This window comes from Ahaetulla prasina, chromosome 5, assembly GCF_028640845.1.
Source record: "Ahaetulla prasina isolate Xishuangbanna chromosome 5, ASM2864084v1, whole genome shotgun sequence".
NCBI lineage: Eukaryota > Metazoa > Chordata > Lepidosauria > Squamata > Colubridae > Ahaetulla > Ahaetulla prasina.
Window position 1 is genome coordinate 16,674,086 of NC_080543.1, and position 19,530 is coordinate 16,693,615.

General features: G+C 44.0%; 1 protein-coding gene across 1 annotated transcript in view; it reads right to left on the bottom strand.

The window, feature by feature from the left end:
• Positions 1–3,262: 3,262 nt before the first annotated feature.
• Positions 3,263–19,530, bottom strand: part of MAML2 (mastermind like transcriptional coactivator 2) — a 244,218-nt gene continuing 227,950 nt past the window's right edge. Inside the window, exons 3-5 of the mRNA XM_058185197.1 lie at positions 17,047–17,265; positions 11,628–11,739; positions 3,263–7,402 (exon numbers count right to left, since the gene is read on the bottom strand). Coding sequence (XP_058041180.1) covers positions 6,426–7,402; positions 11,628–11,739; positions 17,047–17,265 — 1,308 coding nt within the window. The 3' untranslated portion in view covers positions 3,263–6,425. The remainder of the gene's footprint in view (positions 7,403–11,627; positions 11,740–17,046; positions 17,266–19,530) is intronic.

Consider the following 19,530-nt stretch of genomic DNA (forward strand, 5'->3'; position numbering starts at 1 on the left):
TCTTTTTGTTAAACTAGACATACCCAGTTCCTGCAACCGTACTCAGGGCTAGACAAATTATTCTAAATAAAGTAATATCTCCTTTTAGCCCAGGGGTCTCCAACCTTGGTCCCTTTCCTGGCACCTATCCTGCGCAGGCTGCACTGGCTGCCTGTGGTCTTCCGGGTGCACTTCAAGGTGCTGGTTACCACCTTTAAAGCACTCCATGGCATAGGACCCGGATATCTACGGGACCGCCTTCTGTTACCACATGCCTCCCACCGCCCGGTGCACTCCCATAGAGAGGGTCTTCTCAGGGTACCGTCAGCCAAACAGTGTTGACTGGCGACCCCCAGGGGGAGAGCCTTCTCTGTGGGGGCACCTACCCTCTGGAATGAGCTTCCCCCAGGACTTCAACAACTTCCTGACCTCCGGACCTTTCGCTGCGAGCTGAAGACATATTTATTTTTCCGAGCAGGACTGGCATAAAAAAAAAAAAAAAAGAGGGGTTTTTAAATTGGATTTTAAATGGGGTTTTATTTTATAATATGTATTTTATAATTTAATTTTATTGGCCATATCGAATAAGTTTTTTAAATAGTGATTTTATTTTATTGTATTGTACTGTATTTTATCTGGCTGTTAACCGCCCTGAGTCCTTCGGGAGAAGGGCAGTATAAAAATTAAAATATTATTATTATTATATTATTTAAGACTTGTGGACTTCAACTCCCAGAGTTCCTCAGCCAGCAAAGCTGGCTGAGGAACTCTGGGAGTTGAAGTCCACAAGTCTTAAAGGGACCAAGGTTGGAGACCCCTGTTTTAGCCAAACGTAGCTAACTCTTTTGTGAAGATGTGGGCTTCTCGGCAAAAAATATAGAAATGATTTTCCCTTGCTTTTTTCTGGGATAAGTTTTCAATTTCTTGATATCGTTTACAGTCCTGTGGTTGCTTTGCAGTTTTCTATCCAAGTGCTGACCAAGTACAACTTTAGTTGCCAAGTCTATATAAGTGCTTTCCCTGCTATGTAGACTAAATTTGTGCTGCTATAATACAAATTCTCCTGAACACCTATTTTTTTCTGATTCCTGGCAGTAAAATATAGTAACGTAAACCACCACTGTCACATGGTTTTGTCCTCCTCCTCATCTGTATTGGTGAATAACTGGCTGTTCTCTCCTATTTCCCTCACAACAACAATCCTATGAGGCAGGCTGGACTGAGAATGACCGGCCCCGAGTCAGCCAGTTGGCTCTTGATGATACATAGCCACCTGTGATGGAAAATTTGGGATAAACTAGAAAGTGACGCTGTGATTAATAGAGCTAAAAATGGTTGGACTGAGATACTGAACTTAACGGTAAAAAGCAGCGTAAAGTAATCCATGATAAAACTCTTTGATCTGGCTGTGAGAACAGCCTTTTGACTGGGATGGTACAGGATAGAGGTGATGTTTAGCAGGTTCTAATGAGTTATGGAGAACCAGTAGCAGAAATTTTGAGTAGTTCAGAGAACCGGTAAATACCACCTCTGACTGCCCCTGCCCCCATCTATTCTCTGCCTCCTGAGTCCCAGGTGATCGGAAGGAAATGGGGATTTTGGAGTAACCTTCCCCTGGAGTGGAGTGGGAATGGAGATTTTACAGTATCCTTCCTCTGCCACACCCACCAAGCCATGTCATCCCCACCAAGCCATGCCCACAGAATCGGTAGTAAAATTTTTTGAATCCCACCACTGGTACAATATCTCCTGCCTCATGAAGGGGGTTGGACTTGTTGTGGTCCACCAGCAGCCTGCAGATCCGGCAACGGAGTCGGACAGCGATGAGGCTGAGGAAGAGCATGGGCCAGTCCTGGAGGCTGGGGAAGGCCCAGATGAGGGCTCTGTGTCGGAGGTTGAGGTGGGGCCAGGGCTATCGGGGCGTGAGGTGCGGACTCCAGAGACTGTCAGTCGTGAGGCAGAGGAACAGGAAGAGCCTGTTCCTAATGCACGCATGAGAAGAGCTGCCAGAAGGCAAGAGCAGCTCAAGCAAAGAGGACGATTCGGGAGTAGGGCCAAGAGATGATTGGCCTCTCCCATAAGGCTTAAAAGTCCAGCAACGGCGTTTGGGCTTTGCCGGAAAACGACATTGATAACTTTATCTTCTTGCAATTGTTTTGTATCGGTATCTTCTGAACTTTTGTCAAGAAAGGCCTTTGGCAGTTTGCCTAATTGGACTAAAGTTGGCGATAGGACTGAGGAATTTGTGTTGGGAGGAATTTGCTTTAATTTAATTGAACTACACTGAGAATGAAGTAATTCTCAGCTGTTCGAATAAAGTTTTTTTTACACTGACTGAGTTTCCTACTACCTACTGGGGCCTGGGTTACAACAGGCTAGAAGACCTTCGAAGTCTCTTCTAACCTTATGATTCTATGTTCTATGTTCCCACGAAAGGTCTTAAGTCCAACACCTCTTGAATTCCATTGACCTTTCTCTAGCGCCAATTTACTTTGAACATTAGCTGACTAGATTCTTCTATGCGGGTTTGATCAATAAATCTTAACTGCAACTTAACATATGTGAAGGGGAGACATAATAGCAGTCTTCCAATATTTGAGGGGCTGCCACAGAGAGGAAGGGGTCAAGCTGTTTTCCAAAGCACCTGAAGGCCAGACAAGGAATAATGGACAGAAACTGATCAAGGAGAGATTCAACCTAGAAATAAGGAGGAACTTTCTGACAGTGAGAACAATCAACCCATGGAACAGAAATTGCCTTCGGAAGTTGTGGGAACTTCATAACTTGAGATTTCCAAGAAGAGTTTGGACTGCTATTTGTTAGATATGGTGTAGGGTCTCCTGCTTGGGCGGGGGGGGGGGGGCGGGGTGGACTAGATGACCTACAAGGTCCCCTCCAACTCTGTTAATCTGCAAATCTGTATGATCCTGATTCTTTGTGCCTGACATTACCTGCATTATTGTAGCCTCTCCCCACGTTCTACAATGTTCCTAGTTCTTGCAATTTGTTTTCATAAAATTTAGTTTCTTTATCTCTCTTGCTTGTTGCCCTTTCCTAAATCATAAATTGTACCCATCCTTAAAAATCTGTTCCCCAAACCGGGCTCAGTATGTAAGATAAGGTGCAAAGCAAATTTGGAATGATGACTTTCTTAGATTTAAGAGAGCTGTTGTTTCTTCTAAAAAAACGCCTTCAACCTGGAGATGGAATTCAGCAACCAATATCCTTAGTTAACATGACGTAACTAATTATATGAAACCAAGTTTCAGATTTTAGGACAAAGCCATCAATTTAGGATCCGCAATAATTTTATTCAAACTTCTCTTCCGGTCTCCTCTTATATAAGCTGCTGCATAAATCTCAGGATGGAAAAATTTAATCGTTATCATACAATTCCCCTTGCCCCATACATTGTATATTCAAATACGAAAGGAATTTCTTTTTATCTCCTTTGCAGTATAAAATACAAAGTTTGGACAGTACATTTTTATTCCACGTGTATAAATATAACCCAAAGAATATGATTTTAGTATTCCTACCAAAATATTACATTTTTGTACAAAAGTTTACAAAAACTTTTCTCTATATTTACAGACCAATATTGAAAAGAACTCCTGATCCAATAATGCAAAAGATAAAGAGTAGTGCATTTAGCTGTAATGGTAAAACGAAGATACATGGTGATAACAAGACGCGGGATTTTTTTTTCTCTTGTTTTAAAATCAAAATATTCCCAGCTTTTTTTCAGCGTTGGGTCACAAAGGGGCAACCTAGGGCTAAGTGTTCAAAGGCCTGGAATTTTAAAATAAACAGAGGTTGCACAACGATATGTCTCTTTTACAACTTTGGTTTATGGAACTGCAGGTAATCGGGAATTGTAAGATTGTATAGATCCAACGGCCAGGAACAGCATCTGAAATCCTTAGGTGACCAACCTCATCCGAACTGCAAGCTGCTCATTACTTCAGTTTTCCCACAGTGGTATGCTTCAGATGTATTAGATGTCAATTTGCAAAATTGTCCGTTGCAAATATGTTGGCTAGAAAGTGTTGTAGAAGACTCAATCCACCTGGAGAGTACAAGATCGGGACGCCTGTAGATTCCCGACAGTGTCCTGAGTGAATTATGTACAGGGCAACGTAGAGAATCCAAGATAGCAACAGCATTTAGACTTATATACCACTTCACAGTGCTTTACAGCCCTCTCTTAGCGGTTTAAAGAGTCAGCCTATTGCCCCCCAAACAATCTGGGTCCTCATTTTACCCACCTCGGAAGGATGGAAGGCTGAGTCAACCTTGAGCCTGGTGAGATTCGAACTGCCAAATTTCAGGCAGCCGGCAGTCAGCAGAAGTAGCCTGCAGTACTGCACTCTAACCACTGCGCCACTACAGCTCATTGTCAATGACAAGTAAAGCACCGCCTTCCATTCTAGAATGTATTATCCCTGCTTGCCACCGTCGTGAAAATCCAAGGGAAGAACTCAGACCTCACTTAATATTGTGTTTATGAACGAACAGGAACAATAATTAAACCATCATGGTTGACGGAACTACCATTAGATATCCTTTGAGCCTATATGTGTGATGCTTGCAGGGATCCCTGCCTCACGGGTCCTCATTCTTATTCATAATATGTTACTGACGTGTAAGATAGAACTGAATCATCTTCATAATAATCTGCATTCTGGGACAAAGAGGACTCCATTAGCATCCAAAATTCAATCCTGTCTCCAATATCTAATTAAAGGGATATAGAGAAGGGAAGGGGAAAAAAAAACCCACTAGGAGATGTGAAAGCCATAGAGAGGAGAAGGAAGCTTATGAAACTGTAACAGGCTGGCCAAGCTGGTTATTTCTATTTGAAACTTCAAGACAAATCTTGAATTAGAAAGTTTATCATTCTCTTGGTATACTCCATACTCTGCAGATTCGCCCATAAGGAGGGAAGTGGTGGAATGTAAAATTTGTTACTACCGGTTCTGTGGATGTGGCTTGGTGGTGGTGGGGTAATGTTACTGGGTGGGTGTGGCCAACTTTTTTTTTTACTCTTAAAAGCATTTTTTTTTACAATCTCTTCGACCGAAGAGGTTGTAGAAAAAATGCTTTTAAAAGGCTTCTCTGACGATCCCAGCAGAGTTGCCTGATCGTTAGAGGCTTTTCGTTTCTTTTAAAAGCATTTTTTTTGCCTTTAAAAGAAAAAAAAAAGCCTCTGACGATCAGGCAACTCAGCTGGGATCATCAGAGGAGCCTTTTAAAAGCATTTTTTTACAACCTCTTCGGCCGAAGAGGTTATTAAAAATGCTTTTAAAAGCCTCTGATGATCCCAACTGAGCCACGTGATCATCAGAGGCTTTTTTTTAACTTTTAAAAGCATTTTTTTGGCCGAAGAAAACATGCTTTTAAAAATAATTTTAAAAAAGCTCTGACGATTGCATGGCTCAGCTGGGCATGAGGGAGGGGCAGGGATTTTTGCTAACGGTTCTCTGAACCACCCACCACCATCGCTACTGGATCAGGCGATCCGATCCGAACCGGGAGCATTTCACTCCTGAAGAAGGGGTATTAGGAAGAAAGTGGGTAAGAAGCCACTTACGGGGCAAACTATCTGAATTATCCCACCTAATTATGTAGATTTATTTCCAGGAAAGTGGGCAGAAAATTGCTGTTTTAAGTAGTATTAGGAACTCTAGAGATTTAGGAAGTTGCCATGTGTGCCATGGACCTTCTGAATTGTGGGATCGCTCTTTTTCATCCCACACTAAATAGTTATGAAACCTGGGATGTTTGATATGCATATATATGGGTTCTATCAATAAACTTATCGTTCATGGCACACAGAGTCTCTCATAAATCTGATGCTCTCCAGATGGTTCTGAATGACAATTCTCACAATGCAATGTTTCATTGTCACTGAACGAAAGTGATAGAGATTCTAATAAAACCTATTACAATCTTCAATGTTAGGGAAGACTTTTTGCTAAGCTTTGTTGGGTGTTGTCTTTTTCGTTTTCTGCTTATTTTTCCCAGCCAGATTTCTATTCGTACACACATACACACGGCTACACATGAGAATCGTTAGTGGATGTGAGCAGTACATTTTTGATGCAGTGCATATTCCTGGGTCTCTCCTTTGTGTAATAGATGCAAATATTAGCTTACATATTTAGGATTTGTTTAGATGATGAACAGCCATTTCTCTGAGTTCCTTCATCATTCAGAACTTTATCCCCTACAGATCCGGACTTCACCATCTTTAGCATACTTGATAATGGGACAAGTGATGTTTAAGCATGGTTGCATTGATATATTTTTAAGGTTGGATCCAGCAACCCACTGTTTTGCTTTCCCCTCCCCCTAACTTTTGTCTTCTACAAACTGAAGACCGACATCCTGACTTTTCACTCTTAAAAAAACAAAACACCAGGAGTTCATCACTGTTAGCTGCCTCAGGAATGGCCTCCTAATATCTCATCAAGGTTGATGTCTTTCATCCAATCATCATTACTAGGTTCTGTTTTCAACAAAGAATCAATGAAGTCTGGGTCGCTATTGAGTGCGGGCCCAATGTTATCCCCTTGCTGGTTCAGAAAATCAAATGCCAGATCATTGGAGGGATCTGTTCCTTGAAAAGCCCTGGTGGACATTTGGGTAGCGCTCGATGAGAACTGATTTGATGACAAGGGGTGGGGTTGTGTCATCCCCAACCTGGGTGGATTTAAGTGGGCCACAACCTCTGCCTGCAACTGAGTAGGCATTGCGCTCTGGGGTTTGGGTGGCCCACTCACTGGCCCATTTAGGCTTTGGTTCATTTGGCTCGTAGGGTTTCTCATCTGGAGGACGCTCAGTTGATTAGGAGGCACCATGGCCCTCTGAGGGAACTGCTGAAGGGCACTTGTGCGCTGTAGTGGCTGATTTGTATAGGAGCTTCCAGATGAGAACGAGGATCCTGAAGCCCTCTGTGTTTCCTGTTGCTTCGAGCCTGCTTCTGAAGAAACCCAGCTCTGAGTGGCAGCGTTTGAACTGACCATCACGTTTGAAGGCCTTTGTGCTGAAGTCCCCTGGTTCAAGCTGAGCTTCCCTTGCTGGGAGTTAACTCCTAAGCCGTTGTCAAAGGTCGGCATGTTATTGCCTTGCCCGGCTGGTGCTGGCCGAGACACTGTGGAGTTGTTTTGAGCGGTTACGATTGGGTTTAGATTTCTATGCTGTGCAACCTGGCTCACTCCGGACGGTGCCACGTTATACGCATTGGATTGACTGCAGGGAATGTTCCCATAGCAGCTGACGTGGTGGCCTGCTGGAAGAGAAGGCATTCTGGCGCCGTGAGTCGTGGACAAGAGATTTGATTGTTGTGGCAAAATGTTAGGAGTGGAAATGGGATTGGAGAAACATAGGTTGGAGTTGATGCTCACGGACGGCGATCCACCTAGGGGAAGAACAAAGAGATAATCCATCACCAGGCATAAACAAGACTCAGAAACCAAGGTACCCAATAGGGCCAGTTACTTCTCTGGCTATTTTCTTATATCCCACTCAACATAATGACCCTACTAGAGAAAATGAAATATATTCTAGTGCCAATGGCACTATCTAACCATCGTATCCTCTGCTGTCCCTTTCTGTTGTGGTCTGCCGGTAGCCTGCGGAGCTGGCAGCAGAGTCGGACAGTGAGGAGGCTGGGGAGGACAATGGGTCAGTCCTGGAGTCAGGGGAAGGCCTGGATGAGGGCTCTGCATCAGAGGCAGAGATGGGACCAGGGCCATCTGGGAGCGATGCGCTGACTCTGGAGCCTCCAGAGGCAGACAGCAGAAGAACAAGAGGAGCCTGTTCCTAGTGCACGCATGCAAAGAGCTGCCAGAAGACAAGAGCAGCTAAAGCAAAAAGGGACGACTCAGGAGTAAGGCCAGGAGATGATTGACCCATCTCATAAGGCTTAAAACAGCAGCAACGGCTCTTGGGTTCTTTGTAGGAAAACAACGTTGCTACAATTGTTTCTTGTCTCCTGTTTCTGAACTTCGTGGGGTTCTTGCCAAGAAAAGCCTTTGGCAGGGTGCCAAAGAAGACAAAGGTTTGTGATAAGGCCAAAAGACTTTTTCTAAAGGACTTTGTTTTGGATTTAATTTGGACTAAGCTGAAAATGAAGTAATTCTCAGCTATTTTAATAAAATATGTTTGTTTAGGACTGATTGTGTCTGGTAATAACTACTTGGGCCTAGGTCACAACCCTTTCTCCTTTTGCCTTCCAACTTTTCCAACACCAGGGTGACAGGGTCCTTTCCTATGAGACCTCTCTTCTCATTTTGTGACCAAAGTATTTGAGCTTCAGCTTCAGTATCTGTCCTTCCAAAGGACTTAAGGATTGATTTATTTGATCTCCTTGCAGTCCAAGGGACTCTCAAGACACAACACAAGACAATATCGTGTAGAATTTTTTCCTCTGGAAATCTACTCCTACTATGGATGATGACTGAGGATGGCTGAGAATCTCTACAGACCTTTAGCTATCCAATTTGGGATGAACACCCTTTGAATGGTGTGGGGGTAGGAATGGATTTCCAGAGGGGAAAAAAACTGCAGACTACAGGAACCAGTAGGTGACCCTGAGGACACAGCTCCAAGTGCTTCAATGATCCTCTGAAAGGATGCAAATGACCAGCTGTCTGCAAGGAATATCAATCCTTCCATTCCCCACTATCCTTTCAGAGCTGAAGAAGCTTCTTGGATGAGAAGTGAAACATCTTCGAAGAAAAAAAAACAAGAAAGTCCAGTTGCTTCTTGAAAAAGCACCTTTGGGACAATGTGAAAGAAACCATGGAGTTTCTTATAAGAGACCTGCCTGGATTACACATGTCATTAGAGAGAGACACGGTGGCGCAGTGGTTAGAGTGCAGTACTGCAGGCTACTTCTGCCGATCACCGGCTGCCAGCAGTTTGGCAGATCGAATCTCACCAGGCTCAAGGTCGACTCAGCCTTCCATCCTTCTTGAGGTGGGTAAAATGAGGACCCAGATTGTAGGGGGCAATAGGCTGACTCTGTAAACTGCTTAGAGAGGGCTGTAAAGCACTGTGAAGTGGCATCTAAGTCTAAGTGCTATTGCTATTAGCAATTAAGTCGTGTAACTGTAACCGATGCTGAATTTGTACACCAAACATCACCGAAACGAAGCAGATGTTCAGGACACATATAACATTTATCTGTTGCAACAAAAAGGCTCAGGCAAACTAAGGCATTTTCTAGGTTAGCCAAGATGGAGCATGTTGATTGAGACACAGATGGGCAACATACTCTATTCTTTTGTAACAGCCGAAATTGCTTCAGATGGTGCAGTGGTTGGGGGACAATGGTTCTCTCTCTTATTCCCAAGACAAAGTTTCCTTTTTTCTCTGAATCGCTCACTATTTTTAGCTTCTTCATTCTCCCCTCCCTCCCCACTTTCTGGTCTAATTTATACCAGATGGACAGAAATTTCATTCCAATTAGTCTTCAGTGGAGAACATAACCAGACCTCAGATACTAAAAAAAAACCAAAAAACCTGAGTGGTACTGCAGAATGTGTCAATTTCTAATTCATGGACAGGACTGACAGTCCACTATGAAGAGAGAGGGTCTGCTCTCTGAAAGTCAATTTTTGAGACCAGCTGGGTAATCTTTAATTCTGTTTCAGGAAGAGTAGCAGTAGGAGGATCATTGAAACTAAATCCAGATGAGAGGACAAATGTATTTAACGAGCCATAAGGTGCCACAGTGCAGAACCTCTTTTAGAAAAATGCTAGACAGTCTTTCAAATGTATAAGCATTCTCCATCAAATGTACAGGCAGAAAGTTTAGGGAGATTCAGAATATTGCACCCAGTTTTGGTCTCCATAACAGTAAAAAAAAAAAAAAAAAGATGTGGAGACTCTAGAAAAAGTGCAGAGAAGACCAACAAAGATGATTAGGGCTCTAGAGAGTAAAACATACCAAGAACAGTTGCAGGAATTAGGTATGTCCATGAAAAGAAGGACTAGGGGTGACATGATAGCAGGGTTCCAATATCTAAGGTGCTGCCACAAAGAAGAGGGAGTCAAGCTATTCTCCAAAACACCTGAAGGGAGGTCAAGAAGCAATGGATGGAAACTAATCAAGGAGAGAAACAACCTAGAGCTAAGGAAAAATTTCCTGACAGTTAGAACAATTAATCAGTGGAATGACTTGCCTCCAGAAGTTGAGAGTGGAGGTTTTTAAGAAGAGATTGGACAACCATTTATCTGAAATGACAAGCTCCTCACACAATTAGCAAAATGGGAACAGCAAAGTCTATTTATCTATTTCAAATCTTCTTATTTCTACACTCTAATGAATTTGAGTTTATGGACATGCTTCTGATTCATTCAGGATAATTAGAACTGCAGAAAAAACAATTGCTGCCAACTTGCAACTTGTATACTGCACGAGTCAAAAAGAGGGCTGTGATAATATTTACAGACCCCCTCGCATCCTGGACATAAACTGTTTCAACTCCTACCCTCAAAATGACGCTATAGAGCACTGCACAGCCAAACAACAAAACACAAGGACAGTTTTTCCCCGAACACCATCACTCTGCTAAACAAATAATCCCCTCAACACTGTCAAACCATTTACTAAATCTGCACTACTATTAATCTTCTCATCGTTCCCATCACCCATCTCCTTCCACTTTTGACTGTATGACTGTAACTTTGTTGCTTGTATCCTTACGATTTAGATTTATATTGATTGTTTCCTGATTGCTTATTTGTAGCCTACAACTATCATTAAGTGTTGTACCTTATGATTCTTGATGAATGTATCTTTTCTTTTATGTACACTGAGACCATATGCACCAAGACAAATTCCTTGTGTGTCCAATCACACGTGGCCAATAAAAAAATTCTATTCTATTATTGCTTACATCAAGGTTTATGCCTAAAATGCAGTGCCTGAAAATAGAACACGAGACAGTCAGGCTCTGTTAGCCAAATCAGCCTTTTTAAAACCTATTCAGAGACCTAAGAAACATGAGACTCAGTTTAGATCTTACTTGGTGAAGTAAACTTTAAATGTTTAGGATCCATGAAGAATGTTTGAATCATCAGACGACTCATCACATGTTAGAACTACTCTTCATTTTTTTTTTCTTTTTGGAAGCCCTCGATTTATCCAGCCACCAGGCAAATTCCAACAGAATTACTCTTTAGACATCCTCTGATTAAGCTGATAGTAGATGTGGTGGGCTCCAAATTGTGAATCGATTTTTAAGCTGTTGGTGCAACTGCACCAATGCCGTACAATGTTCATGGCTACCACAAAAGTGGAGGGGAAAGGTCAGGTTCCTGAAAATCAATGTAGCTTCTGTGAAGGAAACTGAATGCTGGTTTGTTTGGGGTAGGCAGGAAAAAGGCCTCGGGAAAGATGTAAGGGACAAAAGAGACGTTTGTGTTTCCAATGCAAAGGAAAGTTTAGGAGGGAGGAAATTTGAGAGACCAGGGAGACGAGAAAACAGGAAGAAAACGGAAGAAACTCACATCAAACTTGGGAAAGAAGGAAGACCTAAAGCGCTGCTCAGGAGGAAAGAGCCACATGTCCCCCCACTCAAATGAGTCAAATCTTTGTTTGAAGGTGGCTTGTTTGCTTTCATGTGCATGCTTACCAGAATACTGGTGTGTTTGCTGCACGTTGACTTGTCCCCTTCTTTGGTCCTTATAATCTGGTGGTGGTCTTGTAAGATGTCTATTCAGTTGATCTTGAGGGGTTGCTTTCTCCTACAGGAGGGAGAAAAAGAGAAAAGCATTGCTACTTGTTTATTATTCTGAAGACTTGAACAGAATCACCTGACAGCATAATCATACACTAGCTGAATGCCCGGGCTTCGCTACGAAACTACGTGATCAGGCTTGATAAATTGACCCTTAAAGCCTGAAACTTAATGTAGAATGTGCAACTCCGATGCAGCAGAGCATGTTAATATAAGGCAACTGGCAGTTGGAACAGAGTTCTTTTCAGGTGGGGCGGGGGAGTAGAATGTCTAGCTCCTTAGCATCAAAGCATGTGAATATAATACTGTATATGAAATACTAATGTTCTGATGGTCATTTCGAAAAATCCTTTCTTAGCGAGCACCTAGAAGCCAAGAGGAACATACATGCCAAATTTTAAGTTTTGTAGGCTTTGCGGTTCTGGAGATTTAAAGATGCGTTCTCAAAGGATATCCTACTCTATTGATGAAATAGAAGGGAAGTGGGTGTGGAGCTGTGGGATATTTGTTAGAACAAACTTCTTCAGCTTGATGTCCTTCAGAGAGGTTGGAATTAATTTTGGAAACTAAATCCTCAACAATGGAGCTCAACAGGCTGGGGAAGATAGAGATAACTGTAATTTCAGGTTATGAAATATGGAGACCCCACAGATCCAATGAAATGTTTGTATATTTTTTGGGATGAGAACAAATATTAAGAGGAACTGTTGCTGGGACATATCTGATATCTATGGAGATTCTCAGTCATGGTTGTCCCAAAGGTGCTTTTTTTCCAAGAGGCAACTGGACTTTCTAATTTTTCTTTGAAGATGTTTTGCTTCTCATCCAAGAAGCCTCTTCAACTCTGACTGGATGGTGGGGAATGGAAGGATTTATACTCCTTGCAGACAGCTGGTCAGAATGCAATAAAGGATGCGAATGACCCGCTGTTTGCAAGGAGTATAAATCCTTCCATTCCCCACCATCCAGTCAGAGCTGAGGAAGCTTCTTGGATGAGAAGCGAAACGTCTTCAAAGAAAAGCCGGTCGCCTCTTGAAAAAAGCACCTTTGGAATGCTATATCTGGTAGTTCTAAGAAAAGGCTATAAATTAATGCAGGTGACTTAAATGATCTGGATGGAATAGTAACGTCTCTTTCTCATGCTTCACTCTTCCTGCAGAAGAAATGCATTTCCAGTCCAACTGGGCAGTTCTGGAAAGCACACCAAATTTTGCCTGGTCTGTGTGTGTGTGTGTGTGTGTGTGTGTGTGTGTGTGTGTGTGTGTGATCCTTGTTTGTCGGCTGCCTATGCTAAAAAGGAAATGGTACATGCTGCACTGTTTCAACTCCGTATTAACAATGATACGATTGCAGACAAGAGTGGGAAAATTGTATTTTCATCCCCAAGGACAGCAGGTTACATAGCTCTGTAACCTGCTGTCCTTTGGGATGAAAATACAAATTTGGCAGTGTGCAGCAGCTGCCAGAAAAGCCAACACAATTCTGGGCTGCATAAACAGAGGGATAGAATCAAGATCACGTGAAGTGTTAATACCACTTTATAATGCCTTGGTAAGGCCACACTTGGAATATTGCATTCAGTTTTGGTCGCCACGATGTAAAAAGGATGTTGAGACTCTAGAAAGAGTGCAGAGAAGAGCAACGAAGATGATTAGGGGACTGGAGGCTAAAACATATGAAGAACGGTTGCAAGAACTCGGTATGCCTAGTTTAATGAAAAGAAGGACTAGGGGAGACATGATAGCAGTGTTCCAATATCTCAGGGGTTGCCACAAAGAAGAGGGAGTCGGGCTGTTCTCCAAAGCACCTGAGGGTAGAACAAGAAGCAATGGGTGGAAACTAATCAAGGAGAGAAGCAACCTAGAACTAAGGAGAAATTTCCTGACAGTTAGAACAATTAATCAGTGGAACAACTTGCCTGCAGAAGTTGTAAATGCTCCAACACTGGAAATTTTTAAGAAAATGTTGGATAGCCATTTGTCTGAAATGGTGTAGGGTTTCCTGCCTGGGCAGGGGGTTGGACTAGAAGACCTCCAAGGTCCCTTCCAACTCTGATGATGATATTATTATTATTATTATTATTATTATTATTATTATTATTATTATTATTATTATTATTATTATTTATTATTGTTGCTTTCTGCACTGCTCTAATATTATTATAGTCCTCAACTTATGATCGTAATGAAGCCAGGAATTTCTATCACAAACCATGATGGCCATAAGTCAAGGCACCCCTTTGACTTTTTGCAGTGATCTTTAAGCAAAGCAATTTATTACTGTGGGTGTTTTTTCCAGAAACATGGAAAAAATAGCACTAGCACTTAGACTCATATACAGTTTCATGGTGTTTCACAGCCCTCTCTAAATGGTTTACCAGAGTTAGCATCTAGCCTCAAACAATCTGGGTCCTCATTTTACTGATCTTGATAGAATGGGAGGATGAGTCAACCTGAAGCCAGTCAGAATCGAACTCCTGGCAGCAAGCAGTGAACTCACCTGCAATAACGCATTCTAACCACTGTGCCACAATATCGTAAATCTCAGTCATGTGACCGTGGAAGGCAACAACCAATCGCAAAAGTGAGGCAGTTGCCAAGTGCCCAAAGTGTGTGTAACAGGGGGATATGTGCAACTGTCAGAACTCTGGCACTGGGTTTAAGTCAGGGGTGAAATGCTCCTGGTTCGGACTGGGTCGCCCAATCTGGTAGTGATGAAGGCGGGTGGTTCGGAGAACCAGTAGCAAAAATCCCTGCCCCCCCCCAAGCCCAGCTGAGCCGCGCGATCATCAAAGTTTTTTTTTTTTTTTACTTTTAAAAGCATTTTTTCTTCGGCTGAAAAAATGCTTTTAAAATTTTTAAAAAAGCCTCTGATGATCGCGCAGCTCAGCTGGGATCGTCAGAGCCTTTTAAAAGCATTTTTTTACAACCGCTTCGGCCGAAGATGTAGAAAAAATGCTTTTAAAAGGCTCCTCTGACAATCCCAGCTGAGTTGCCTGATCGTCAGAGGCTTTTTTTCTTTTAAAGGCAAAGAGGTTGTAAAAAAAATGCCTTTAAAAGTAAAAAAAAAAAGTTGGCCACGCCCACCCAGTCACATTACACCCCCCCCCCCAAGCCATGCCCACAGAACCGGTAGTAACAAATTTTACATTTCACCACTGGTTTAAGTATCTTGTGGGAGCGGGTGATGGAGTCTATTGTAACTTTGAACAGTCGCTAGGCAAGGACTACCTGCTGTTCCATGAAACATGACGTGTTAAGCTATGATTCACCTGAAAGAAGCAAACGAAAATGTGAGGAGGGTAAGGAAACATCCGATTCTAAAACTCATAATGCATAAGGGGCCTCTAAAGCCTACTGGATCATCTTCCTTCTAGCATGACTTCAAGGTTTGAGAGAACCTTCTCAGCATCTGCTCCTGACCTTGCTAATTAGAGGAGCCCACCCAGAACCTATGATGTTCCCCATGGAAAAGACATGTTCAGCCTTCGTGCTCTTGTTTCAGAAGCACACGTATGGATTCTGCAGAACTCCTAGGCCAGTGTTGGCGAATCTTTTTTTCCTTGGGTGCCGAAAGCGTGTGTGTACGCACGACAGCGTGAGTGTGCATGCTGACACCAATAATGCAATGCCCCTCCATAGGCCCCGTCCCTGTGCATGCATGTGCGACCCCCCCGCCATTCTCCCCCCGCCCATGCCTGCGTGACTCCCATTTTGGTGCTACCTGAAATCTCCTGGGGGTAGGGGGGCATGCCGCACCCCTCATGCCCTGTTTTTGTGCTAGCAGGCTTCCCTGAAACCTCCTGGGACCAAAAATGGGGCACGGGGGAGGGCGCCACCCCCCACGCCCCTGTTGTGACTCCAACCCCCGAACCTGGCCCCATGCCTGAAAGTGACTCCGAGAGTGAGGGGGAAAGGCTGGTAAGGCTTACCTTGGGAGCACCGATTCCTTTGGCCTGGCTCCAGGAGCCAGAACCAGACCAGTCGAAGGACGTAATGAGGCCGTCATCCCCTGATTCCTCCCTTCCCCAGGCTACGCCTTCAGATCCAGCTGATAATAATAATAATCAAGCTTGGATTGACTCGCGCTTCAGAAGATTAGAGAGGCGACGTCACCAAGGGAAGGGTGGGGCAGGAGCCCCACCCCACAGGATATATAAGGAGCTTTGGGACTGCTCTTATTCTACGGGAAGCAAAAATTAGCTGAACCGTTTCAAAGAGAGCTGAAAGTCTTACTCTGTGAGTCATTTGTTTGAACTTTGGCAGGCAGCTGCGATTTCTCTGCCAGGACTGATAAGAGCCGTGAATCCACTGGCTGAAGGCCAGCTCGGTGCTCCGAAATGGGGAAGGAGACAGAACACCCCCCATCCTGTGCATTCACATGTGACCCCCGCCCATGCCTTCCGGCAGAGACCCAAAAATCAGCAGGCCGGCAGGAGGCACGTGGGCATGCGCGCTGGAGCTGACCTGAGTGTTGCATTGTGTGCCTGCGTGCCACCTGTGGCATGCGTGCCATAGGTTCGCCATCATGGTCCTAGGCCTAGTGAGTGCAATTTAGATTGGCCACCAAACGTCTCAAGAGCCAAACAATTCCAAACGAGTTGAACAGTTCTTTCTTCACATTTTTCGGACCCTAGGAGGCTGTTTTACTGCATTTCCCCAAAAATAAGACCTATCCTGAAAATAAGCCCTAGTTAAGACCCTGCCCACTCGGTCCCACTGTCTGCTTGTACAAGACGGGGTGGGGCGCATGCATAAAAATCAAGGTAGAGCGGGGTTGGGAAGGTGAGCTGCCCCACGTGCCATGCACCCACTTATCTTAGGACCACTGTAGCCAAGCCTCCCATGCCCCAACACCTGTCGCGCCATTGCCTGACTTTTTCTGCAGCTGCTTGCAGCCAGACGGCACGTGGTGCATCACGCCAGTGCCGCCGCTCGTGGCAGGAGGCAATATGGCACGTCCCGTCAGTGCTGCCGCTTTCGTGCACAATGTCACAACACGCCACACAGCCTCCTCTCGTGAGCAACGGCACTGGCGCAACAAGCCATGCAGCGTCCTGCCGTGAGCAGCAGTACCAGTGCAATGCACCACGTGGTGCCCAGCTATGAGCGGCCACAGAAAAAATGCAGCTGCGGTGCGATAAGTGTTGGGTAGTGGGAGGCCTGGCTGCAGTGGTCCTAAGGAAATCGGGTAAGACATCCCCTGAAAATAAGACCTGGTGCTTATTTTTGGGGCCCAAAAGAAAATAAGACTGGGTCTTATTTTCGGGGAAACACAGGTATATAGAGCTAAAATAGAAAACTGGGATATTTACTGCTTCGGTTAGCATTTGGTGCTGCTGCTGCTGCTGCTGCTGCTGCTGCTGCTGCTGCTGCTGCTGTTGCTGCTGCTGAAGGAGGAACTGTTGTTTCAGCTGCTGATTCAGCAATGCTTGTGGCGATGAGTTGATGTAGTTGGTTCCAGTGTTTGCATTTGTGCACGAGGCAGATGCTGGGTTCGCGCCTCCACTTTGACTCAAGACGGTATGTTGATTCTGGAAGAGAGAGAGAAAAAAAGGAAAGATGGGAGGAGTCAAAAGAGAGGCAAAGGTGCACACAAGCAAAAATGGAAAAGGGAGCACCGCCTTCCCTATCTTCTTGGAAGGTGATGAAAACAAAGATCCTTCTTTTAACTGGAAAAACTTGACCGAAGCATAGTTTGAAAAAAAAAAAAGATGTGGCTATCCTTAAATGTGAAATGAAAATCTTGAAGCTTGAAGAAATAGCAATAGCATTGAAACTTATATACTGCTTCACAGTGCTTTACAGCCCTCTCTAAGCGATTTATGGAGTCAACATATTGCCCCCAACAATCTGGGTCCTGATTTTGCCAACCTTGGATAGATGAAAGGCTGAGTCAACCTTGAGACGATCAGGATCAAACTGCTGGCAGTCGACTGAATTGTCCTGGGAACTATGAGGAACTATACTGTCATAGTAGCTAGTAGTATGATCACGGAACACCAACAACATCTGCAGATATAATTATGCAGTTATAAGTGCCAAAGCCCACTGCAACTACATAGCAAAAAAAGCTCTAAGAGTTGTAAACCTAATTTTGCGTAGCTTCTTTTCCAAAAACACCACACTACTAACCAGAGCATATAAAACATTTGCTAGACCAATTCTAGAATACAGCTCACCTGTTTGGAACCCTCACCACATCTCTGACATCAATACAATTGAACGTGTCCAGAAATATTTTACAAGAAGAGTTCTCCATTCCTCTGAAAACAACAAAATACCTTATCCCACCAGACTTGAAATTCTAGGCTTAGAAAACTTGGAACTCCGTCGCCTTCGACAAGACCTAAGTTTAACTCACAGAATCATCTATTGTAATGTCCTTCCTGTCAAAGACTACTTCAGCTTTAATTGCAATAATACAAGGGCAACCAATAGATTTAAACTTAATGTAAACCGCTTTAATCTAGATTGCAGAAAATATGACTTCTGCAACAGAATCATCAGTGCTTGGAATACTTTACCTGACTCTGTGGTCTCTTCCCATAATCCTAATAGCTTTAACCAAAAACTTTCTACTATTGACCTCACCCCATTCCTAAGAGGACCATAAGGGGCGTGCATAAGCGCACAAACGTGCCTACCGTTCCTGTCCTATTGTTCTTCTTTTCTTCTTCCTATATATGTTTATATGTGTATATACTATATAATCTTTTTGTATGATGTTGTGACAAAATAAATAAATAAATAAATAAACTGTTTTGGGATGGGAAGGACGTACTATTTTTCTTTCAGTTAACCCCATTTTCACTTGATCTCATTATAGGTCGCCATATTTTGTCTCTCCAGAAACGTTTACCACATTTTTATATGGCGGTGGACAGAGATGGGTTTCACATAATTTTATCACCGGTTCGTCGCACACCGAAAATGTGAGAGTGTGCATACAAGCTCGCTTCACTCGTGTACCTTCCACGTGCAGCTTAGAAAATGAGGCTAAATAGGACGGCATAGTGCCAGGGTGGGTGGGCAGTCCCACCCACAGGTCACCACTACTGGTTCACCCGAAGCAGTCTGAATACTACTACCAGTTCACCTGAAGCAGTCTGTTGTGGCTCGTCCTCCCTCCTCTCCTCAGCCGGGCCCCTCCCGTCTCCAACCGGGCTTTTTATCAGACTCCGAGTCTGATAATGAAGATGAATGGTCTGTCATGCCTCCAGCCCCTGGCCCTGGCCCCATGCCCGGAGAGGATTCCAGGAGTGAAAGGACAAGCCCAATAAACCTCACTCATACAGCGTGTGTTCCTTTGGCTCAGCCTTCAGAGCAGGAAGCCAGCCAGGTGCTGGAATCACTCGGCCCTACTCCCTCTGACCCCTCCCTTTCCCAGAAGCTGACAGCAGATCCAGCTGAAGACAATTCAGAGTAGGTGGACCCTTGCTTCCGGAGATCTGAGAGGCGATGCCAGCAGAAGGAGGGGTGGGGCAGGCCTGGATAAATGCTGAGTCATGGAGTCACACCCCACAGCCTATATAAAGGACCTGCTTTTGGCATTCCAACCTTGAGTCAAGCAAAGTCTTATCTAGTTTGCTGATATCGGACTCTATCGCTGAAGTCACAACTTGGACTCCTGCCTGCCCTGATAAACCTCGAAGGAACTTGGCAAGCTGCAAAGGCTTCGTTGCCAAGTTTGTTACGGACTTCCTTGACTCATTCGTCAGAGTAGGAGTTTGAATACCACTACCGGTTCGCCCGAAGCAGTCTGCATACCACTACCGGTTCGCCCAAAGCAGTCTGAA